The 26,533-nt window shown below is 35.3% G+C and overlaps 1 protein-coding gene across 2 annotated transcripts in view; it reads left to right on the forward strand.

Annotated features, from left to right (window-relative positions):
- Positions 1–26,533, forward strand: part of LOC123563530 (uncharacterized) — a 234,387-nt gene that overhangs the window by 69,646 nt on the left and 138,208 nt on the right. For both annotated transcript variants that reach the window (XR_008368906.1, XM_045356374.2), the window contains exons 23-24: positions 449–597; positions 3,889–4,001. Coding sequence is in view for 1 of the 2 variants with exons in the window: in XM_045356374.2 (XP_045212309.2) it covers positions 449–597; positions 3,889–4,001 (262 nt within the window). In the remaining variant the exon portion in view is untranslated. The remainder of the gene's footprint in view (positions 1–448; positions 598–3,888; positions 4,002–26,533) is intronic.

A 26,533-nucleotide genomic window follows, 5' to 3' on the forward strand; every position in this document is an offset into this window, starting at 1 on the left:
AAACAATAATATTTAATGTTTGCAATTGCTAGCTAGTTACAGTTTCTGAATCGCTTTGTTATCTTGTATGAAGATCTGTTTTTTTATGGTATCAAAGGTATTGAGATCACAACTATAACAAGCTAAGAACTGAAACAGAAGCTTGATGGAGTAGCCTCCCTTTACCAATATTGTAATGAGCAGTTCTGATGCGTGTCATGTTCAGACAGGAGATAGACAGAAAACCTTTCCGGATATGTGTAAAACTTGATTATCTGTGTCTAACTCAATAACAAATAATGAATATTGCTCGCCAGACAGGTCGTACATTTGTAAACTGCATTATGACACAATCATTGAGAGATCTTTTAAATACTTAAGATGATAAATCTGTGTAGACAATATACAAATTGATCAAAATGCCTGTTATAAAATAGTTATTTATCACTGTTGGTAATACTTATTTCAGTTGGTGTATTGCGTCGTGGGTTACGAGGGATTTGGGATACAGCTATGTATGGTATTGTGATCAAGAGTCGGGCTCGGGTTCCAGCTAGTGATGGTTTTGTTGCCCGTAGGGTTGCTGGGCCTGGTCTTGCATCGAATTATTTCTTACAGGTAAATAAGACAAAAACATGACCTGTTCGTGTGTTTTATCTGTTCTTGATGTACCTTTTTGACCGCCATTCACTCATTGTCCCATTACAGAAAATTAAGTTGAAAATGAACATATTTAGTAAAAATCTTTATGACAAATGCATTTTAGTCTTCACAGTGTTGTTGCCTTTTGCATTTTTCGAAGAAAAAAGGGGGACATAGAAGTAGGCTGTGTCCTTTCTTCCGTTCTTCCATCCTTCTGTCCATCACACTTCGTGTCCAGCATAAATATTCACCATAATGAGACGACATGTCCCAGACCCATAGCTCAGAGGTCAAGGTCACACTTAGAGGTCAAAGGTTAACAGGGTCTGGTTCATGTCCGGTCCATAACTCTGCCATCCATAAAGGGATTTTGAAATGACATGGCATAAATGTTTACCATAATGAGATGATGAGTCATGTGCAAGACCCAGACCTCTAGCTCCAGGGTCAAGGTCACACTTAGAAGTCAAAGGTTAACATGGTCTGGTTCATAACTCTTCCATTCATCAAGGGATTTTGAAATTACTTGGTTCAAATATTCCCCATAATGAGACGTGTCATGCGCAAGATCCAGACCCCTAGCTCTAAGGTCAAGGTCAGAGGCCAAAGGTCAGATACAAGAGTGACTTTGTCCGGAGCATTTCTTCTTGTTTGGAGGGACTTTGATTTAACTTGACACAATTGTTTACCATCATGAGACAGAGTGTCATGTGAACCAGGTCCCTAATTTAGAATTACTTCCCTTTGTTGTTACTCTGAATAGCTTATATTGTAACCTTTTCATTACTGGCCGTAGGGAAATAACCAGACCACTTTTCTGTGGTACAACATAGATGTTACTTTCAAAGTTTAGGTGTTTTTAAGGTATCTCTACCTGGAAAGGAGTTCTTTTTGTGGACTTAGAAAAACAGTTCTGAAAGAATTCATTTATTGTAGATTTTCAGACATTTTCAGACTTCATAATGTCTTCATGAATGGTATGCTATATAGTTGTGACTTACATACATTTTGTTAGTATGTTGCCCTATTTTTTAGCTCACCTGTCACAAAGTGACAAGGTGAGCTTTTGTGATCGCGCAGTGTCCGTCGTCGGTGCGTGTGTGAACTTTTGCTTGTGACCACTCTAGAGGTCACATTTTTCATGGGGTCTTTATGAAAATTGGTCAGAATGTTCACCTTGATGATATCTAGGTCAAGTTCGAAACTGGGTCACGTGCCATCAAAAACTAGGTCAGTAGGTCTAAAATAGAAAAACCTTGTGACCTCTCTAGAGGCCATATTTTTTACAAAATCTTCATGAAAATTGGTCAGAATGTTCACCTTGATGATATCTAGGTCAAGTTCGAAACTGGTTCATGTGCCGTCAAAAACTAGGTCAGTAGGTCTAAAAATAGAAAAACCTTGTGACCTCTCTAGAGGCCATATTTTTCAAAGATCTTCATGAAAATTGGTCAGAATGTTCACCTTGATGATATCTAGGTCAGGTTCGAAACTGGATCATGTGCCATTAAAAACTAGGTCAGTAGGTCAAATAAAAGGAAAACCTTGTGACCTCTCTAGAGGCCATATTTTTCATGGGATCTGTATGAAAGTTGGTTTGAATGTTCATCTTGATAATATCTAGGTCAGATTCGAAACTGGGTTACGTGCAGTCAAAAACTAGGTCAGTAGGTCTTAAAATAGAAAAACCTTGTGACCTCTCTAGAGGCCATATTTTTCTCAAGACCTTCATGAAAATTGATCAGAATGTTCACCTTGATGATATCTAGGTCAAGTTCGAAACTGGATCATGGCCTTCAAAAACTAGGTCAGTAGGTCTAAAAATAGAAAAACCTTGTGACCTCTCTAGAGGCCACATTTTTCATGGGATCTGTATGAAAGTTGATCTGAATGTTTACCTTGATAATGTCTAGGTCAAGTTTGAAACTGGGTCACATGTGGTCAAAAACTAGGTCAGTAGGTCTAAAAAATAGAAAAACCTTGTGACCTCTCTAGAGGCCATACATGTGAATGGATCTTCATAAAAATTGGCCAGAATGTTCACCTTGTTGATATCTAGGTCAAGTTTGAAAGTGGGCGAAGTGCCCTCAAAAACTAGGTCAGTAGGTCAAATAATAAAAAACCTTGTGACCTCTCTAGAGGCCATATTTTTCATGGGATCTGTATGAAAGTTGGTCTGAATATTCATCCTGATGCAGCTTCATGATATGGTGGTACCATCACAATATTCCTCTTAATGAAACCTACTAACAGCACACCCATGTATCAGAAGTGACACTATGATTTTATATATATTTACATTACAGATATCTGTAATGATACTATATATATTTGTATTACAGATATAGCCAGAGTAAATGCATGTATTTGTAATGATACTATATATATTTGTATTACAGATACAGCCAGAACAAGCCCATGTATCTGTAATGATACTATGTATATATATATATATTTATATTACAGATACAGCCAGAGTAAATGCATGTATCTGTAATGATACTATATATATTTGTATTACAGATACAGCCTGAACAAGCCCATTATCTATAATGATACTATGTATATTTACATTACATATACAGCCAGATTAAATGCATGTATCTGCAATGATACTATATATATATATATATATATATATATATATCACAGATACAGCCCGTGTAAATGCATGTATCTGTAATGATACTATATATATTTGTATTACAGATACAGCCAGAACAAGCCCATTAGCTATAATGATACTATGTATATTTACATTACAGATACAGCCAGAACAAGCCCATGTATCTGCAATGGTACTATATTATATTTGTATTACAGATACAGCCAGAGTAAATGCATGTTTCTGCAATGAAACCTTAGGTGTATTCCACAGGTATATTTACATTAATGTATCTGTTATGGCACTATTTACATTACAGATACAACCAGAAAACTAATGTATCTGTTATGGCACTATTTACATTACAGATACAACCAGAAAACTAATGTATCTGTTATGGCACTATTTACATTTCAGATACAGTCAGAAAACTAATGTATCTGTTATGGCACTATTTACTTTTCAGATACAGTCAGAAAACTAATGTATCTGTTATGGCACTATTTACTTTTCAGATACAGTCAGAAAACTAATGTATCTGTTATGGCACTATTTACATTTCAGATACAGTCAGAAAACTAATGTATCTGTTATTGCACTATTTACATTTCAGATACAGTCAGAAAACTAATGTATCTGTTATGGCACTATTTACATTACAGATACAGCCGGAGCAAGCACTTGCTGCACTAGAGGCTGACTTGGAGTTCGAAGAGTTAGACCTGTATAAATCAAGAGCCATGAAACTGATAGAAAAACCTCTTACAGAATATAGGTAGGTGATAATCACAACTTAAAATTTGAAATATTCTGGTATGATATCCCTCTTTCAGAGTTTGTCATAAAAATGGAATTAAAAATAAATGTTTAAATGTTTGTATGTGTATAGGTTAGTCATATAAACCCCAATTCAAGAACCCTGTGAATTTTCTGGTGAACATGGAGTCTGTATAATCATATGAAGGAAACGTTTGGCAGAACAGATTTTCACAACCATATCCAGCCTAGTTGCCCTGACAACTGATTTTTTTCATCAGAGAGGTCAGACGTAAGTGCATTTGTTAACAGTTGCTTTTCCCATTCATCCTGATATCATTATTTAGGTGCTTATAAAGTACAATATAATCTGCATAGGGAAAATTTTCCTGTTTCAGTTTTACTTCCTGATACATTTTAGAAGGACAGCTGAATATCTCGGCTTAATTGTCTTAGAAATACTGTATACTTTTGAATAAATGCCCTCAGACAGCATTTATTTTGCAAAGTATTCAGTACCATTAATTATTTTTTAGCTCACATGAGCATAAAGAGCTCAAGGTGAGTTATGTGGTCACCCTGTGTCCATCATCAATCATCGTGCATCATTAATTACCAGTTTTACTGTTAACACACTCGAAAGTCAGTTTGACTCGACCTTGATGAAACTTGGCCAGAATGTAAATACAGCTTCTAATTCAATTATATAACACTACTATCATAGTGCTGATATTCATTTATGATATATATTAAATATGAAAACTATCTTGATATTGTTGAGAATGAATATCTGAGAAAACTTATTACATGTTTTACGTTATCGTCACATGCCCTTGCAATTGAAACTGGAAGATATGTGGGATTTAATAGAACTGATAGGATATGAAGAAATTGTAACTTCAATGTTGTCGAATCTGAATATCACTTTTTATTAACTTGTCCAAAGTATAGCCATATTCGCACTAAATTTTTACCAAATACATTGTGGCCAGATATTAACCTTTTCAATAGACTGATGTCTTCAAATAAGAAGAAAACAGTATTAGGAATTTGCAAATACCTGAAAGAAGCATATAATGTAAGGAATCCAGATTTGTAATCCTATTCTTCAAAAACTGTGAATCACTAGATAGTGAAGAAGCTTTGTGATGAACTGTATATTGTATATATGGTTACCATAATTATATTTGATAGTATTATCTAAATATATTGTTAAATATCTTCATGTATGTGCACATTGCGATTAAGATATAAAATGTTTTTTCTGTTTGCTAGCCAAAGGCAAGTTATTGCCGATTTTTTGCTAATAAATGTGTTGTTGTTGTTGTAAATCATTTTGTAAATATATAAAGTGCTTTTGGGCCTTATTCAGAAAGGGTGCATTTATACAGTTGCATATGGTATGTGAAATTGTATTCCTCTGGGAATATTAGAAAACATAAAGGCAAATGGTTTTCTTAACAAATAGCAGAACTTGTTAATTCCAGTTGACACAAGAGTGCACAAGGTGCTTTTAGCGGATATTGACTTCCTTAATAGCAAATAAGATTTTCAGAAGAAAAAAACCACCATGTTTAATGCCTGTAAAAAAGTGGTATCACAAATTAGTAAGAAACATTACTTGATATTGAACCATTAGAAAAGGAATGTAACATAACATTGTTATTAATGTCTAACTGACTAATATGAATCACTCTTGAGTCCAATTACTTTGAACAGTCAGCCTTTGGTGTTATATGAGTATGAGGAGGTGAATGTAGGACATCCCCACCCCACAAATCCACTTACACAACCCCATCCCCTGGACAGTATCCACTTACACATCCCCACCCCTCACATCCACTTAAACCTATCCCCTGGACAGTATCCACTTACACATCCCCACCCCACACATCCACTTAAACCCATCCCCTGGACAGTATCCACTTACACATCCCCACACAACACATCCACTTACACAACCCCATCCCCTGGACAGTATCCACTTACACATCCCCACCCCACACATCCACTTAACCCCATTCCCTGGACAGTATCCACTTACACATCCCCACACAACACATCCACTTACAAAACCCCATTCCCTGGACAGTATCCACTTACACATCCCCACACAACACATCCACTTACACAACCCCATCCCCTGGACAGTATCCACTTACACATCCCCACACAACACATCCACTTACACAACCCCATCCCCTGGACAGTATCCACTTACACATCCCAACCCCACACATCCACTTACACAACCCCATCCCCTGGACAGTATCCACTTACACATCCCCACCCCACACATCCACTTAACCCTATCCCCTGGACAGTATCCACTGCTCTGTTTGACCAAGAAAGAAAAACCCACCAGTTAATTATGTTAAATAAAAGCTGAAAATTTAAATTGTATATCAACATAAATGTTAAAATAACATTTTAAGGTAATAATTAGCAGTTTTAAATTGATTGGAAATTGAGATATGTCTGAAAAAAATCTCATATTGTTGAATTAATTAAGGCCGGTAAATATTATTTATAAATTAAGCCTTGTAAATATGTGATTAGAGTAATTGACTAAGATGTTTATTGGTGTTTAGGTAAGCATTTCAGTTTCTTGGAAGTGTGAATGCTAATTCCATGTGGTACCTTGTTGGAAAGAGAGAATTTTATATTAGAAGACAAGCGATATGTACTTGTTGAGAGGTGATAAGAAATAGTTAAGTTGCCATTAGATACAGAGAGTATGTAGCTTTCAGGAACACCATGGTACACTCAAGTAGCACAGTGAATAAAGCACAAGACTTCTAATCACAGGGTTGTAGGTTTAAATCCTTGGATAAACATATTATCTCCATGGTGGTTGACTGGAGACAATACATCTCAAGGTCATTTAACCTCAATCTCCTGATCTGAATGGGGAAGTTGTCGGTATCTTACAGTGAGGTTAATACTGGACAAGGATCCATGAACACTGTTTAGGTTACCTGACAACTTGTACACTGTTGACAAGCATTGTTCTAACTAACAAAACAAACAAACACATAAATCATGCCAACATACAAAATTAATGTACTTTGTTACAGCATATGAAAACTCATAGATCACAGATTAATCATACAGGTTTCACTCCCTAGAGGCTGCTAATGGGCTTTCTGTTTATTATTGTTGATGCTGTTGAGAACTTACTGTTTTAAATTACATAAAGTTTTATTTTCTTGTTTCTCTGTAATAAAATCTAGGGTTTGCTGCCCAACATTGGTTTAGTATTTCAAGCAGAGATTGTATAGCAATTTGTTTTAGAGATATCCACATAGTGTACTGTCTGCAAATGGAAATAAAATGCATAAAGAAATGGGTTTTCTTTGCTTTTCTCAATATTTGAACAGTTACGAAAGCTAGTTTTTAGACAGAAGAGAACATTTGCTAACTGTCTGGAAAAAAATCTTATTACTTTTAACTTATCTGAAAGCAGCAAGAGTGCTTTAAATCAAATATATTCCCTTGAAAATAGGCAAAGATATTATTGTACATCTTGTGCTTCTGTAGACAGTCAGATTTATGAACTGAAAATGGCTCTTCTGTCAAAATCAGTATACAAAAAGGAATTTTGCTTTTCTTTTCGAGAAATGGTTTTAAACTTGATTTCCTGATTTTGTCAAAACATATTTCTAATTGCTAAAGATCAATATTACTGGGATTGTCACACATATGTATTGATTTGCCCTTCTTCACTTTAGAATAGATTATACTTCTGTGAAAAAATCAGGAATAGTTTTTGAACATGAAATGGCCGGTTCTAGAACTGGCAGTTCCAGAACTGTTCTTGAACTGGTTCTAGAACAGTTCTGGAACTGCCGTTTCACATTCATGAACAGTTCTTGCACCATTTCAAGAATTGTTCATGAACTGCCATTTCACGTTCATGAACAGTTCTTGCAACAATTTTAGAACCATTCTAGAACTAGTTCTAGAACAGTGCTCAAACCACCAGTTTCAGAACTGACCATTTCAGTCAATCAGACAACAAACCAAAAATGATCACAACTAGCTCACCATAAGTCAGATCTTGAACAGTTCAAGAACTTCTAGATATGATTACAGAAGTTTGATATAATTGAGTCCCTCCCTTTGACTATTCAAGAACAAATTCAAGAACCCTGTCGAAACTTTCATGAACATCTGCATGTTCCTTTTAAACCATTCCTTACTGTAGTATGATAAATATTTCCTTCTTATTTGCTGCACAACTTCTCAAATATTACTGAATCACATGTGCAAAAAATTTCCCAGCATGCAACAAAAATAATGGAAACTGGTCATGTGACATTATGAATTTAATGTTCATGAACAATTCTTGAACAGTTCCTGAACTTATTTATCATTGTAAAAGGTAATAAACCTAAGTTTTTTGAATATTGAATGAACAGTTCAGAAACTCACATGATTGGGTTCAAGAACTGGTACTGAACTAGAAAAAGGTTTTGAATTTGAGTACTTCTAATGAACCTGTGTTCATGAACAATTTTGGTTCTAGACCAACAATAACTGTTCAGGAACTGGTAAAGTTCTAGAACTAAAGTTCTTGAACTTTTGCACTTTTTGAACCAGTGTTCAAGAACCATCATGTTCCAGAACCACAGGCTGAGAACTGTTTGGCTGGTTCAAGAACAGTTCTATAAGTTCTTAAGAAGTTCTTGAATGTTCAAGATCTTAATACTAGTTCTAGAACATTTTTACAGGGGTAAGTGAGTAGGTAAAGTGTGTGCGTCATTACTTTAATTGTGATCATTTTCAGCTCACCTGAACTTTGCTCAGGGAAAGCTGTTAGTATAGGTGGATGGTCTGATGTCCATAGTCCTTCATAATTATGTTGTTTGTTGTTCTGTTTCTGCACTTACATTTATAGTCTTCTATGAAACTAACTGGTCAGAATTTTGAAGAAACTTGGTGTGTAGCAATCTGGCTTGGTTATGTCCCAAGTTAGGCATAGGCTGAGAGCTAGAAATAATAATAAAAAAAACACCTTATTTTCATTGATCACATATTATTACCTATAAATGTTGTTCCCATGCATCATTGTTTTTTAATTTGAATATGAATGATTATATTTATAGGTGGTTTTAAGTTTGGAATTTATGGAAACTTCTTCAGCCATGTAATGAAAAAATATGGACTTAATAAATACCCATACTTTTTTGCATTTTTTGGAGGTTCCCCACTTCTGTCAAGCTTGGAAACAGTCATTTCACTGCCACCCTTAATTAGTTGTTATTTTTTGTACAAAGACAACATTGACAGGTTCTACCACATAGAAACAACCAAAGCTAGACAGCAGTTTTTCTAGTAGTCTGAGAAATCCATTACCAGACATGCATCATTAAATAACATCAATGCAAGCTCTGATCATCTTCAAATTTTAAGACAATAATAAATGACAAGATTATTTTCATAACCCAACCTTAAAGGAGGTATTTGTAAGCAGATTAAAGCTCTACTAATGTTTGTATTGTAATAACAGAAACCATTTGACCTTTACGTAATTCACGTTGCACCACATATAGTGTTGATGCAAACAAGTTTAAAAAAATAAACCCAAGTTAATATAGGATTAAAAACATAGTCTGAACACGGTATAATAAGTGATGTGTGTTAGAAATAGCAACATGCAGAAATGTCTGAATGAATAATTGAAGTCCTTTCATGTTGAAAATAATAGCATTATATCAGCTGGAACTCTGCAGTTGCTATAATACTTAATCAGTTATGCATTTTATGTCATCTGCCTAATTAGTTTTTTATTTCTATTTCATGTGTTTTCATAGAGTGTAAGAAGTCTAAGAATTCTCAGATAAGAAACATTAAATCCCCAGTGGCTGACACTTGCTTGTAATAAAACATTGTTTACCAAGATTAAAGAATTGACGAAGCTATTCATGTCACCAGGTTAACAGGCATTGAACTGCCTGCTAAAACAGTTTGTTATACACATGGGGAATATACTTGTGTTTAAGACATGACATTATCAACAATATGACCCTGTACCTTTAATACAACATTTCAAACAGACTGACCTTGAGTGACCATCAGTATGATTTTAATAGTCTGACAAGTTAAATATTTAATTTCTTTTCATGTTAACATCACTACCTCATCTTTTGATATAAAAAAAAACTAACAGAAAACTGATTTTCTTGCATACCAGATGGGGATTTCCGGTGTTTTTACCAGTGCTGGAAAGTTCCATTTTAAGATGGCTCTCATGCTGTAATGTACATATTATGAACTATATATACATAGAAGATTAATGTAGTAATTATGTCTCCCCCAGGAGACATATTGTTTTTGCCTTGTCCGTCCGTCCGTCCGTACGTCCGTACGTCACACTTCATTTCCGAGCAATAACTGGAGAACCATTTGACCTAGAACCTTCAAACTTCATAGGGTTGTAGGGCTGCTGGAGTAGACGACCCCTATTGTTTTTGGGGTCACTCCGTCAAAGGTCAAGGTCACAGGGGCCTGAACATTGAAAACCATTTCCGATCAATAACTAGAGAACCACTTGACCCAGAATGTTGAAACTTCATAGGATGATTGGTCATGAAGAGTAAACGAACCCTATTGATTTTGGGGTCACTCCGTCAAAGGTCAAGGTCACAGGGGCCTGAACATTGAAAACCATTTCCAATCAATAACTAGAGAACCACTTGACCCAGAATGTTGAAACTTCATAGGATGATTGGTCATGAAGAGTAGACAACCCCTATTGATTTTGGGGTCACTCCGTCAAAAGTCAAGGTCACAGGGGCCTGAACATTGAAAACCATTTCCGATCAATAACTAGAGAACCACTTGACCCGAATGTTGAAACTTCATAGGATGATTGGTCATGAAGAGTAGATGACCCTATGATTTTGGGGTCACTCTGTCAAAGGTCAAGGTCACAGGGGCCTGAACATTGAAAACATTTCCAATCAATAACTAGAGAACTACTTGACCCAGAATGTTGAAACTTCATAGGATGATTGTACATGCAGAGTAGATGACCCCTATCGATTTTGGGGTCACTCCATTAAAGGTCAAGGTCACAGGGGCCTGAACATTGAAAACCATTTCCGGTCAGTAACTTGAGAACCACTTGACCCAGAATGTTGAAACTTAATAGGATGATTGAACATGCAGAGTAGATGACCCCTAACGATTTTGGGGTCACTCTATGAAAGGTCAAGGTCACAGGGGTCCGAACATTGAAAACCATTTCCGGTCAGTAACTTGAGAACCACTTGACCCAGAATGATGAAACTTCATAGGATGATTGGTCATGCAGAGTAGATGACCCCTAACGATTTTAGGGTCACTCTGTTAAAGGTCAAGGCCACAGGGGCCTGAACATGGAAAACCATTTCCAATCAATAACTTTAGAACCTCTTGACCCAGAATGTTGAAACTTCATAGGATGATTGTTCATGCAGAGTAAATGACCCCTATTGTTTTTGGGGTCACTCCATTAAAGGTCAAGGTCACAGGGGCCTGAACATTGATAACCAGTTCCGATCAATAACTTGAGAACCACTTGACCCAGAGTGTTGAATCTTCATAGGATGATTGAACATGCACAGTAGATGACCCCTATTGATTTTGGCGTCAGTCTATTAAAGGTCAAAGTCACAGTGGCCTGTTCATGTAAAATCATTTTTTGGAAATAACTTGAGAACCACTTGACCTACAATGTTGATAACCAGTTCCGATCAATAACTTGAGAACCACTTGACCCAGAGTGTTGAATCTTCATAGAATGATTGAACATGCACAGTAAATGACCCCAATTGATTTTGGGGTCAGTCTATTTAAGGTCAAAGTCACAGTGGCCTGTTCATGTAAAATCATTTTTTGGAAATAACTTGAGAACCACTTGACCTACAATGTTGAAACTTAATAGGATGATTGGATATGCAGAGTAGATGACCCCTATATATTTTTAGGTCACTTGATCAAAGGTCAAGGTCACAGGAGCCTGAACAGTGACTTGAGAACCACTAGGCCAAGAGTGTTGAAATTTATCGGGATGACTGGACATGCCAAGTAGATGATCCCTATTGCAGCCAACCATCAGTGTCTCTTTGACTTTCGCTCCTGACCCCTATTGACTTCTTGCCTATAGGACTTTGCATTGGGGGAGACATGCGCTTTTTTACAAAAGCATTTTCTAGTTTATATTTTATTTCATAAAATGAAATAAACAATCAATTCCTTGACAGTTCCTCTTTGTTCCCGATAGTATATTTCTCGATTCGAAAAATGTTACTGTTTTAAAAAAAAAGTCGTAAGGTTACTCTGCAACTGATAAAACAAAACCTGATGAAACAAAACCTGAAAAACAAAACCTGAACTAAGCTTTGTGATTTGTCTTTGAAATGTCACAAGGTCTTCCCTGTTTTACGGACAGTGGTTTCCTGCGATTGTTCAAAATACGCTTCTATAGGTTATAGTTTTAGAAGAAAGTCTTTTGGTTGATTTTATTTATACAATAATTTCTTGAATATTGTTTGCAAGAAAAAGATTTGATCACTGGCTGTAGGTGCAGATGGGAATATCTGGCTCTCGGGGAAACTGTTTGTAAACGCGATAACTCGGTAAAACCTCATTACTGCCGGAACAGTTCCCCTCTAGCTTAAGATATTCCCATCTGTACCTACAGCTAGTGAAAGAATCTTATATACCATGATATGACACTAAATAAAAGAATGAGTGCAAAAAAGAAATGTGTAAAGTTTACTGATGTTAATTTGAATACATTGACTTTACTTGGATTTTTATACCCCCACCAAACATGTTTGGGAGTCAGTTTTGTCGCATCCCGTCGCGAAATCTATTATCTCAGTTATTACTATATGGATTTGATTCAAACTTAAAATACATGTTCCACCTTATCACCCACATCATGTGACACAAGGTGCATAACTCTGACACCAAGTTTTCATGAATTATGTCCCCTTTTACTTAGAATTTAAGGTTAATTTTGTTGTATTTTCACTATATCTCAGTTATTACTAAATGGATTTGATTCAGACTTAAAATAGTTGTTCCACCTCATCACCCACATCATGTGACATAAGGTGCTTAACTCTGACATCAATTTTTTATGAGTTATGTCCCCTTTTTACTTTAAATTTAAGGTTGATTTTCATGTATTTTCACTATATCTCAGTTATTACAAAACGGATTTGACTCAAACTTAAAATAGAAGTTCCACCTCATCACCCACATCATGTGACACAAGGTGCATAACTCTGACACCCATTTTTCATGAATTATCCCCCTTTTTACTTAGAATTTAAGGTTAATTTTGATGTATATTCACTGTATCTCAGTTACTACTAAATGGATTTGATTAAAACTTAAAATAGATGTTCCACCTCATCACTCACATCATGTGACACAAGATGCATAACTCTGACACCAATTTTTCTTGAATTATGTCCCCTTTTACTTAGAATTTAAGGTTAATTTTGATGTATTTTCACTATATCTCATTCTGATTGGCATAGAGTCAAAGAGAAGTAACCTCTTTTAGCTCATCTGATTTTTAGCTCACCTGAGCACGAAGTGCTCAAAGGTGAGCTTTAGTGATCACCCTGTGTCCGGCGTCCGTCGTCGTCCGTCGTCCGTCCGTCCGTCGTCAACAATTTGACTGTTAACACTTTTTTGGCCCAATCTTAATGAAACTTGGTCAGAATGTTACCCTCCATAAAATCTTGGACGAGTTCGATATTGGGTCATCTGGGTTCAAAAACTAGGTCACCAGGTCAAATCAAAGGAAAAGCTTGTTAACACTCTAGAGGTCACAATTTTGACCCAATCTTAATGAAACTTGGCCAGAATGTTACCCTCCATAAAGTCTTGGACGAGTTCGATATTCGGTCATCTGGGGTCAAAAACTAGGTCACCAGGTCAAATCAAAGGAAAAGCTTGTTAACACTCTAGAGGTCACATTTTTGGCCCAATCTTAATGAAACTTGGTCAGAATGTTACCCTCCGTAAAATCTTGGATGAGTTTGATATTGGGTCATCTGGGGTCAAAAACTAGGTCACCAGGTCAAATCAAAGGAAAAGCTTGTTAACACTGTAGAGGCCGCATTTATGACTATATCTTCATGAAACTTGGTCAGAATGTTAATATTGATGATCTTAAGGTCCAGTTTGAATCTGGGTCATGTAGGATTAAAAACTAGGTCACCTGGTCAAATCAAAGGAAAAGCTAGTTAACACTGTAGAGGCCACATTTATGACCATATCTTAAAGAAACTTGGTCAGAATGTTTATCTTGATGCTCTTTAGGTCAAGTTTAAACCTGGGTCAGCTTCGGTCAAAAACTAGGTCACTAGGTTAAATCAAAGGAAAAGCTTGTTAACACTGGAGAGGCCACATTTATGACTATATCTTCATGAAACTTAGTCAGAATATTAAACTTGATGATCTTTAGGTCAAGTTTGAATCTGGGTCATGTTGGGTCAAGAATTAGGTCATGGGGGCAAATCAAAGGAAAAGCTTGTTAACACTCTAGAGGCCACATTTATGACTGTAACTTCATGAAACTTAGAATGTTAAACTTGATGATCTTTAGGTCAAGTTCAAATCTGGGTCATGTTGGGTCAAAAACTAGGTCACGGGGTCAAATCAAAAGAAAAGCTAGTTAACACTGTAGAGGCCACATTTATGAACATATCTTGATGAAACTTGGTCAGAATGTTAATCTTGATGATCTTTAGGTCAATAGGTCAGGTGAGCGATACAGGGCCTTCATGGCCCTCTTGTTTGAAAAAAAATGATGAGTTATTGTCATCACTTGAGTGGTTGTCGGCGTAGGCGTCGGCGTTGCCTGGTTAAGTTTTATGTTTAGGTCAGTTTTTCTCCTAAACTATCAAAGCTATTGCTCTGAAACTTGGAATACTTGTTCACCATCATAAGCTGACCCTGTATAGCAAGAAACATAACTCCATCTTGCTTTTTGCAAGATTTATGGCCCCTTTTGTACTTAGAAAATATCAGATTTCTTGGTTAAGTTTTATGTTTAGGTCAACTTTTCTCCTAAACTATCAAAGCTATTGCTTTGAAACTTGGAATACTTGTTCACCATCATAAGCAGACCCTGTACATCAAGAAACATAACTCCATCTTGCTTTTTGCAAGATTTATTGCCCCTTTTGGACTTAGAAAATCAGTTTTCTTGGTTAAGTTTTATGTTTAGGTCAGCTTTTATCCTAAACTATCAAAGCTATTGCTTTAAAACTTGCAACACTTGTTCACCATCATAAGTTGACCCTGTACAGCAAGAAACCTAACTCCGTCCTGCTTTTTGCAAGATTTATGGCTCCTTTTGGACTTAGAAAATATCAGATTTCTTGGTTAAGTTTTATGTTTAGGTCAACTTTTTTCTTAAACTATCAAAGCTATTGCTTTGAAACTTGCAACACTTGTTCACCATCATAAGCTGACCCTGTACAGCAAGAACATAACTCCATCCTGCTTTTTGCAATAATTATTGCCCCTTTTGGACTTAGAAAATCATTTTCTTGGTTGAGTATTATGTTTAAGTCAACTTTTCTCATAAACTATCAAAGCTATTGCTTTAAAACTTGCAACAGTTTTTCACCATCATAAGTGGACACTCTAATCATAACTCTATCCTGCTTTTTGCAAGAATGATGGCCATTTTTAGACTGAGAAAATCATGGGTAGGACAATATTTCTATTACACAAAAAAAATCAGATGAGCGTCCTCACCCGCAAGGCGGTGCTCTTGTTTAAACTTTTGTACTGAGTTACTTCCCCTTAAATTCCAGGAATTAGTCTATTTTTAGAAATCCTATTTTTAGATTTTCAATATTTTGGTATTTTTCTAACTTTTTTATTATCAGTCCTATGTAAAAAGTAAATACATTTTTCTGTGGTAACATGGGTCGGTAAGACACTTTTTTTGTATTCACTTTTAGTGTATCTCTAATATTAGAGATTTTTTATATTTACCTCATCCCTCATCAAGGGCACATAATTATACTAGTATTACTTATATGTGGAAGCCCAGGATGAAGTACTCCAAAGACGAGTAAACTTCTTTTTAAGTATTAAGCCTTTTTGACATTTTTATATTATTCAAAGTATTTTTAAGATTACTTATGGTTGCCATTCTTCTGTGACAAGACTGTATGGTGGGGGTATGAGTCACTCCTGTGACAGTTTTAGTTTTTTTCAATCACAAGCTTGTTCTCATTGTTGTTCATCTAAAAGCATCCCAACCCAATGATATTGAAAAGTTGTCAGGTTAATCATTGAATCTCTCTGTGAAGTAATTTGTTGTTTCTTTTTGCATAAGATTGATATGATAGTGCAGTATAAACAAAGATCAATTTAGGGGGATTTATCAGTTGGAAAACAGAAATCATCTAAGCATTCTATCAACACATGCTTCCTGTTGGTATAGGAAAAACTAAGAAATTACAGAAGATTTGTTGGAAAGAAGAAATGTTTGAAGTGAAGGGTTAGACTGAATAATGGCTTCTTTTGTTTTGTCCTGAGATATTGATTAGTCAGTCAAAGTTTGTAATTTGAAATGTTTCTTGTCCTGAATGACATGAGGTATTCAATTAAGAACTTCTATATTTTTCTCTATACAGCTGCTAGAGTTTTCTTAGACAAAAAAAACTGTGTTGTATATAGGGAATGAGGTTAGCAAGTCGTTTTGATGGGGAACATGGATGGAATCTTCAATAAATGAGCAGCTAGACTCTCAGTCTATCCACATTATATAACATGTGCATCAGTCAATTCAACTTGACAAGTTGCGTTGTTACAATGTTTTGCTGCATTTCAGTGTCTATTTCATTATCATAACTAACATTTAGCATGATTATGACATGCAGGGACAAAATATTTTCTTTGATAAACATTTTACAGATTACATTCTGTGAGTGTTTTTATAACACCCAGTGAGAGGTGCTGTTCAGAAACTGATACTATATAGTTGTACCTTCTGACAATGTGAATAGCAAACAAATCATGATTTCCAGATGCAGAGTTAGACTATGTTGTAACAGACCAAATTAAGCATTTTGCAACAAATAAATGAGATATATTCATTTTCACATGGCATTTTAAAACATGTAACAGGAGGTCCTGTTTCAACTGTTGTATCTATATTGAGTGTACATAGGAGTAAGATAAACAAGAATGGACTTTGCAATTTCTTGGCAAGTTGCAGGGGTGGTTTTCATCACACAGTCAGTTTTACTACTAACTTTTTTTCAGCTGTTGTATAAAGGCAGCTCTGCTTATCCTCCAGTATAGCCATTACTGGCCATGCATCAATGAAATAACATCAATGCAAGTTCCCATCATCTTCAAAGTTTGAAGTAATAAAAAGTGACAAGATTATATTCTTATTACATAATGTAAAATGAGGAGATAAAAGCTCCACTCATGTTTGTATTGTAAATGATGTATGGCAGAAGTAGCAACATACAGAACTCTCTGGTCCTTTGATATTGAAAATAGCAACAACACTGCATCAAACTGGAACAATATAAACTACTCAGCCCACCCATTAATCATGTCAACATGCTAATGCATTTGTAGACATAAATTGTAACTGCAATATGAAACTTCCATAGAAACATCATGGAAAATCACAGGGTAATCAATATACAGGTTTCTTGTTTATTACTCCTGTTGCAAACTTTTAAGGAATGACACTTTACTTCAGTAACATTGACAGTAACCTTAAGCAAGAAAATTTATGACTTTAAACCATGAATGTGTTAAAGAATGTCAGAAAGAATTTCATTCAGTAGTGGGTTAAAACAGATTCAGTACTGTAAAAGTCTTTTATTTTCACGAATTTATCTGTCTCTTAATATTGGCAGAGAAGGCCAATGTTGTGAATCACAAATTCAAAAATTCTAAAAGAAGATATAATTATATAATTTTTTTTTTATGTGTTTCAAGCTATTTTATGTCTGATTCACAAAGGTTCAGAATTTCCTAAAGAAAGCAGTTGTCTCAAGCCAAGCACTAATTTACCTTCTACAGAATGTCAAGTAAAACATACTTGCTGGTCCAGAAGCAATTTGTGGCTAACCTGATAAATGCTTTATTGTAATGTTTTGCTATAGGAGAAATTAATTTGTTTTCAAAGGTTAATACAATTGCTTTTATAGTCTGAGAATAGATCCTTAAAATTGTGTTTTATTGGTTTTAAAACAAGCTAGAGTTGATTCCAGAAAACTTCTTTGTGATCCAGCAATAAAATGAACTTTACTTTGAACTCTTGCTGTTTTTCTTTGATTTGCAAATTCCTGGTAAGTTAAAGTAAATATGGAAATAAAAAAAACATTTAATGAATGAGGTGGTCTTCTTTTCAATTCTTTGTTTTTGATTTTTAGAATCCCTTGCTCATTACCATGAGAGAAACACATCTTGGAAGCATCCTACTTTTAATCACATAGAAAAGTTGTCAGGTTAATCATTGAATCTCTCTATGAACTAATTTGTTGTTTCTTTTTGCATAAGATTGATAATGATAGTGCAGTATAAAGAAGCAAATTCGATGAATTGGAATCCCCCGCCGAAAGGGTCAGAGTTGAGGAACGGCAAAAAAATATATCCTGCAAAAAGTTAAGAATGTTACTAAGAAGCAAATAATTTCATTAGTCAAATCAAATTAAAAGAAAATGAATGGTTTGTTTGGGTGGGGGGGGGGGGGGGGTGAGGATACAACAGTTTACATGTTGATTATAAATATTGGTAGAAAACAAAAAATGAAAAAAAAAAAAAAAAAAAAAAAAAAAAAAAAAAAAAAGGGGGGGGGGGGGGGGGGGGGGGAGGGGGTTGACCAATGTAAGGTGGTGACCAGGTGTAGGTACACAACATCACATGTTTATAATAAATGTGCATGGAAAAGAATGGAAGAAGTTTAATGAAATTCTTCCAATTGGTTGGTTTGTTATGTACAGATCTGTGGATTTTTAAACAATTAAAGGGCAATAACTAAATGGAAAATTGACCAATCGAAAAAAAACTTGAAGGGCATCGTCACAGTATCTTGGTTCATGTCTATTTCAAGTTTGATGAAATTCTATCTGCTAGTTACTGAGAAATGGCTGCAGACGGACATTTTTCATTAAATCAAGGGCAATAACTCTGAGGGAAATTGACCTATCAAAAAAAAAACTTGACGGGCATCAGCGCAGTATGTTGGTTCATGTCTATTTCAAATTTGATGAAATTCTACCTGTTAGTTACTGAGAAATGGCTGCAGACAGACATTTTTTATAAATCAAGGGCAATAACTCTGAGGGAAATTGACCAATCAAAAAAAAAACTTGACGGGCATCATCGCAGTATGTTGGTTCATGTTTATTTCAAGTTTCATGAAATTCTACCAAGTAGTTACTGAGAAATGGCTGCGGACGGACGGACTGACGGACGGACAACGCCATTTCAATATCCCCCTCCCGATTTCATCGGCGGGGGATAATAAAGATCAATTTAGGAGGGCTTATCAGTCAGAAAACAGAAATCAAAGAAATACACTATCTAACACTTTTATCAACACAGACTACCTGTTGGGTGGGGGGGGAAAATAAGAAGTTACTGAAGAAATAGCTGAAAATAATGAAATCTTTGAAGTGAAGTTAAATATTGAAGAATAGTTCTTATTGTTTTTATTTGCATGTGTGTGCGAGATATTGATTCATTTACTGTATCAGTGTTTGTAGTTTGAAAAACTTCTGCACTGAATGGTGTAAAGTAATCAAGAAGTTCCATGAAGGTTTTTTTTTCTATTTACAGCATCAAGTGTTTACAGCACGACATTGTTTTTAGCTCATCTGATTTTTTGAAAAAAAATGATGAGTTATTGTCATCACTTGAGCGGTTGTCGGCGTCTCTGCGTCGGCGTTGCCTGGTTAAGTTTTATGTTTAGGTCAGCTTTTCTCCTAAACTATCAAAGCTATTGCTTTGAAACTTGGAATACTTGTTCACCATCATAAGCTGACCCTGTATAGCAAGAAACATAACTCCATCTTGCTTTTTGCAAGATTTATGGCCCCTTTTGTACTTAGAAAATATCAGATTTCTTGGTTAAGTTTTATGTTTAGGTCAACTTTTCTCCTAAACTGTCAAAGCTTTTGCTTTGAAACTTGGAATACTTGTTCACCATCATAAGCAGACCCTGTACATCAAGAAACATAACTCCATCTTGCTTTTTGCAAGAATAATTGCCCCTTTTGGACTTAGAAAATCAGTTTTCTTGGTTAAGTTTTATGTTTAGGTCAGCTTTTATCCTAAACTATCAAAGCTATTCCTTTAAAACTTGCAACACTTGTTCACCATCATAAGCTGACCCTGTACAGCAAGAAACATAACTCCATCCTGCTTTTTGCAAGATTTATGGCCCCTTTTGGACTTAGAAAATATCAGATTTCTTGGTTAAGTTTTATGTTTAGGTAAACTTTTTCTCTTAAACTATCAAAGCTATTGCTTTAAAACTTGCAACTCTTGTTCACCATCATAAGCTGACCCTGTACAGCAAGCAACATAACTCCATCCTGCTTTTTGCAATAATTATTGCCCCTTTTGGACTTAGAAATATCATTTTCTTGGTTGAATATTATGTTTAAGTCAACTTTTCTCATAAACTTTCAAAGCTATTGCTTTAAAACTTGCAACAGTTTTTCACCATCATAAGTGGACACTGTACATCAAGAAACATAACTCTATCCTGCTTTTTGCAAGAGTGATGGCCCTTTTTAGACTTAGAAAATCATGGGTAGGACAATATTTCTATTATAAAAAAAAAATCAGATGAGCGTCAGCACCCGCAAGGCGGTGCTCTTGTTGTCATCTTAGAGTTATCCACACATTGTGCTGTCAGCAAATGGGAACAAAAGGCATGAAGAAATGAATTTCTTTGCTTTATGCTGTACTTACAGAGTTATGAAAGCTAACTTACAGATAGAATGGAACATTACTTTAATGGAAATGTTTTATACTTATAAATATTTCCAAACTATTTTAAAATCATATTATTTTTAACTTATCTGAAGACCGTATATTTCTTAAATCAAATATAATTCCTTATGGATAAATTCATTGTCACAATGGGTATGAAATTGAAATTAACTTTGTCATATTTATTACCTTTAAAATTCAATAATGATGTACTCAAAATGATTTTAAATTTGATTTCCAATTTTTTCCCCAGTAATAATGGTAATTGCTAATGAAAAATATTGCTGCTCTTGGCACCTGTATAAATAATTTTCCCTGTCTTTTTTCAGAACAAAATTTAATGAAGTCTGTGCTTTATTACTAGCAACATTAACTTTCATTGTGATGAATTTTTCTGCCTTGTGTGAAATTTATAGGTACGAAATGTAATGAAACTGTTTTTCATCGTTTAACTTGGCATCATGTTTTACCTCTAACACAAGGAAGCAAGCAGGTATTCGGTAAGATATCTAGTTTGATGGCCATTCTCAAATCTTAAGAAAAATACATAAGGACAGAGATTCTGTTGGAAGGATAACTTTCAAATGAAGCAGCACTCCTGAAACAAAACACCATAGCAGTGTTTATATGGATGAGTACATGATAAAAATATACACAGAAACAAAGTAAAGCATATGGAAATCTCGGACAAAAGAAACAAGTAAAAGAACAAACATAGAGCATTACCTCAGGATGGTTAGTTGCAAAAAAACACCACCAAGGGGTTTTAAATGGATTAATTGTGCACAATTCTTTCATTTTTAATCCTTTATGTGTCCAAAAGTTACAGTCTCAAAATGTTACAATTATGATTCTGTAAAACACAGAAATTAGTGCGTAAATATAAAAAAGAAACCGAAAGAATCATACATACATGTATAATAACTATATTTGTACCACTTTCCAAATTATCCTCTCATAGACTGAAAACTATTATGTATAGGGAGTTAGGAGGGAAAGTCAGTATAATTCAGTAATGTATGAGGGAATGTTGATGGAATCTTCAGTAAATACACTGCTAGACTTGCAGTCGATTGGAGTACCTACCTCTCCTCATAAAGTGCTGAATAACACGTGAAACATGCAATTCAACTTGACACGTATTGTTGTTCTTGCAATGTCTTACAGCATTTCAATGTCTATTTCATTATCATAACTAGCATTTAGTATAATTATGACATGCATGGACAAAATATTTTCTCCTATGAAACATTTACAGTTAAACTTTGTTCTTGATATCTGATTGCTCGAACACCACCCTTTGCTCAAACTCAACAGTCCAGTCCTGAGCAAAATCTCAATATGAGCCGTGCCATGGTAAAACCAACATAGTGGCTTTGTGACCAGCATGGATCCAGACCAGCCTGCGCATCCGCGTGGTCTGGTCAGGATCCATGCTTTTCACTTTCAAAGCCTATTGGGATTAGAGAAACTGTGAACAGCATGGATCCTGACCAGACTGCGCGGATGCACAGGCTGGTCTGGATCCATGCTGGTCGCAAAGCCACTATGTTGGTTTTCTCACGGCGCGGCTCATATGGTAAATATGATTGCACCAGTGTTAAGAACATTTTTGGCCATTTTTGACAATTTGGAAAGCAAATAAAACATGGTTTCAGATGCTGAGATTGTCTACATTGTAAAAAGCCAAAATAGTTATTTTGATGCAAAGCAAAGATATTTTGTTTCTTATGGTACATTTAATTAGTGGTCTTTAATTTCTTCCAGTTTCACATTTTAAAAGTTTGTTTCCATACATCAGGGATCTGAAAAAACACCTTATAATTTTGGATATGACTAATTGTGTGTTTTATCACAGAAAAATCTTTCATGTTAAAATTCAGAATTCACTGAAGCTATTTCAGCCAGGTAACGACAGATGGACTCGGCTAATACTTAAAGTGTCTGGTATTTCAGCCAGGTAACAACAGATGGACTTGGCTAATACTTAAAGTGTCTGGTATTTCAGCCAGGTAACAACAGATGGACTCGGCTAATACTTAAAGTGTCTGGTATTTCAGCCAAGTAACAACAGATGGACTCGGCTAATACTTAAAGTGTCTGGTATTTCAGCCAGGTAACAACAGATGGACTCGGCGAATACTTAAAGTTTCTGGTATTTCAGCCAGGTAACAACAGATGGACTCGGCTAATACTTAAAGTTTCAGAAAATGTCAATTCACAAATATAGTAACTGTTGTTTGTTCTTGTTGTACAAAACAGCAGTGACAGCCTTTTTATGCAAGCTAGCAGACTTTGTGGGTTGTCTGTGAATACCATTACTGGCTGTGCTTCATTACATAACATCAATGCAAACTCTGATCAGCTTCAAAAGTTAATGTAATAATAAATAAATGACAAGACTGTTTTCTTTAGCGAATCTAAAGGGAGGAGATATTTGTCAGCAGATAAAAGCACTGCTCATGTTTATTATTTTGTAAATGATGTATGGCAGAAGTGGCAACATTCAGAACTCTCTGGATGAATAATTCCAATTCCTGTGAGTTTGAAAATAGCAGGAACACTGTGCTGAGCATCAAACTAGAACTGTAGAAACTATTGACAAAACAGAAAAAACAAAATAGGTCATTAACATTGCCAACATGATAATTTAGACATAAATTATAACAGTTACTGTACCATCAAACTTCTATGGAACATCACAGAGTCATCCATGTACAGGTATCAGTTGCTGATGGGACCCTTTAAACTCTTTTTCAACAGTAACATTTCATTAACTGTAACATTAACAGTAATATTGACAGTTACTTTGACAAGGAGTTATATGACATTAACCAGTCATGTTAAAGGGTGTCAGGAAGATTTTCTTCCAGCAGACAAGTTAAAATGGTTACCATAAAATGACCATGTAAAACATCATGTATGTAAGCTTTTTCTCAAAAGCATACATCATGTATGTATGAGAGAATTATTTGTAGATTAATCTGTGAATTATAACATTGAAGACCAGTATCTCTTATTTTCCAAATAAATAGTGTATGGAAGTCAGCCTGATGCCAGCTTACACTAGAAACGTGTTACAGAAATAGAGGTGATGTTTGCTTTTGCACTAATTTATCCATTCCACAGAATGTGTTTTTTTAAACACAACAAACCATAATCATTGGTCTAGAAGCATTTTTTGTTAACCAAATAAAAGTTTTATTGTTGTGCTGTGATAAAGAAGCAATTAATTCAGTTTCACAGTTAATATGATATTGCTTTATAAAATACAAGAATAGATCCATTGTTTGTGTTTTACTGGTTTTAAAAACAGCAAGAGCTGATTCCAGAAAATTTCTTTGTAGTTTAGAATACCTTTCATGTGAAGGCAGTAAATCAGGAAACATATCAATTAATTAGTTGGTGAACTCTTCCCTTGTCTTTGATTTTCAAATCCTGGCTTGTTAAAACAGCAAAGTGAAATAAGGAAATAAAAACAATAGATGAATGAGTTGATTTTTCATTTTCAGTTCTTTGATCTTTGAAATCCTCGGCTTATTTGCATGTGAGAGTCTCAATATTGGAAGCATCCTGCTGTAATCACCTAGAAAACTTGTCAGATTAACCAGTGCATATTGCTGTGAAGTAATTTTGTTGTTTTGTTTTGCATTAAAGATTGATAGGATAATGCAGAAAATTGGAATTTCTGGGTTTAAGTTTTTGTTTAGTTCAACTTTTCCTGCATATTATAAGAACAAATTAGCTTTGAAATGTTCTACACTTGTCCATTGTCGTTATAGATTAGTAAGTAGGCTATGTATATCATAACATTCTTGCATTTTGTCAGATTTATGGCCCCTTTTAACTAGATTTCTTCCTTAAATGTTTTCTTATGTTTTCTTTAGGGCAACTGAAACTGCAAGATAACATGTAAATTACTAAGTATACAATTCAGCTCTGACAGTGTCTTGCAGCCTTTCAATGTCTATTTCATTATCATAACTAACATTTTATATAATCATGACATGCAAGCACAAAATATTTTCTTTGTTAAACATTTTACAAACTACATTCTATGAGTGTTTTTATAAAACCCAATGAGAGATGTCTTTCAGGAGATGATACTAGTTGCACCACAAGAACATCTTAAGTAATTATGTCTCACACCACACAGTGGTGTGGGAGACATACTGATTTACTCCAGTCTGTGTGTGTGTGTGTCTGTCACAAAGCTTGTCTGCATTCTAAGTCAAACATTTCTCACCCGATCTTCACCAATCTTGAACAAAATGTGTCTGACCATAGGACCTTGGTCAAGTGCGATAACTAGCCAAATCGGCCCAGGCACTTCGGAATTATAGCCCTTGAATTACTGAAAAATCCCTTACGAAAAACCTTCCCTATTGTCAGTGTATGGTCAGTTTATGTCCAGTGTGTTTCCAGTGAATAATACTCTTAAATCCAGTTACTTGCCAGCCTATTTCCAGAGCTGACAATAAACTGACCCAGTGTGTTGCCACTGAATAACCATCGTGTGTCCATGTACTTGTCAGCTAATTTCCAGATCTGAAAACTAGCTGTACAATTAAACTTCCAGTCTGCTGTCAGTTTATATACAGTTTGTTGTCAGTGATGTTTATAATGACATTTTAACAAAAGTTCATTGATTTTTCATATAAAGTTATTTGAAGGAGCTAAATTATATAGAGGTATCTGGAAATAAAACACTGACAACAAACTGGTATGCAGTGTCAATCTGGCAACACACTGGATACACAACTGACAACAAGCGGCTTTTTGGACTTTCCAGTCAGTTGTCCTTGTATTGTCAGTGCGCAGCCAGTCAACTGGAAATATTTTTCTGACAACACACTGGCATATTGCCAGTGTGTTGTCATTGTATTGTCAGTGTAAAGTCAGTCACAACATGCCAGGCTCTCTTACATGGACAAGAGAAACACTTTAGCAAACTGGAATCATTATTTAAAGTTTTAACTAAATTCCTTCATGCAGTACAAAGTTATGAGCACTTATACATTAGTGTGGCAGATGGACTAGTTTTGTTTGTTTGTTTTTGGTTTAACGTCGTTTTTCAACAGTATTTCAGTAATGTAACAGGGGGCAGTTAACCTAACCTGAGTGTTCCTGGATTCTGTACCAGTACAAACCTGTTCCCCACAAGTAACTGCCAACTTCCCCACATGAATCAGAGGTGGAGGACTAATGATTTCTAACACAATGTCATTTATCAAATAGTCAGGGAGAACATAAGCCCCGTCCGAAGATCGAACTCGCGACACCATGATCCGTAGATCGACGCTCTACCTATTGAGCTAAAGATGGACTAGTATCCCAATATATTGCTTGCTTACTCACTGTCAGTATTACTAATCTTATTTATTTCCCCCTTGGAAAATTGTCTTTATTACCATTGTATTGTCATAGCATTGTCAGTGTATGGGAAGTTTGTTTCCAGTTTAGTGTCAGTATATATTTTTCTCTCAGGGGTGTAAAATTCCACTCGCCCGCTCGCATTGGCGAGTTAAAGTCTGGATAGGACGAGTGGATCTC

This window comes from Mercenaria mercenaria, chromosome 2 (assembly GCF_021730395.1).
Source record: "Mercenaria mercenaria strain notata chromosome 2, MADL_Memer_1, whole genome shotgun sequence".
Taxonomy (NCBI): Eukaryota; Metazoa; Mollusca; class Bivalvia; order Venerida; family Veneridae; genus Mercenaria; species Mercenaria mercenaria.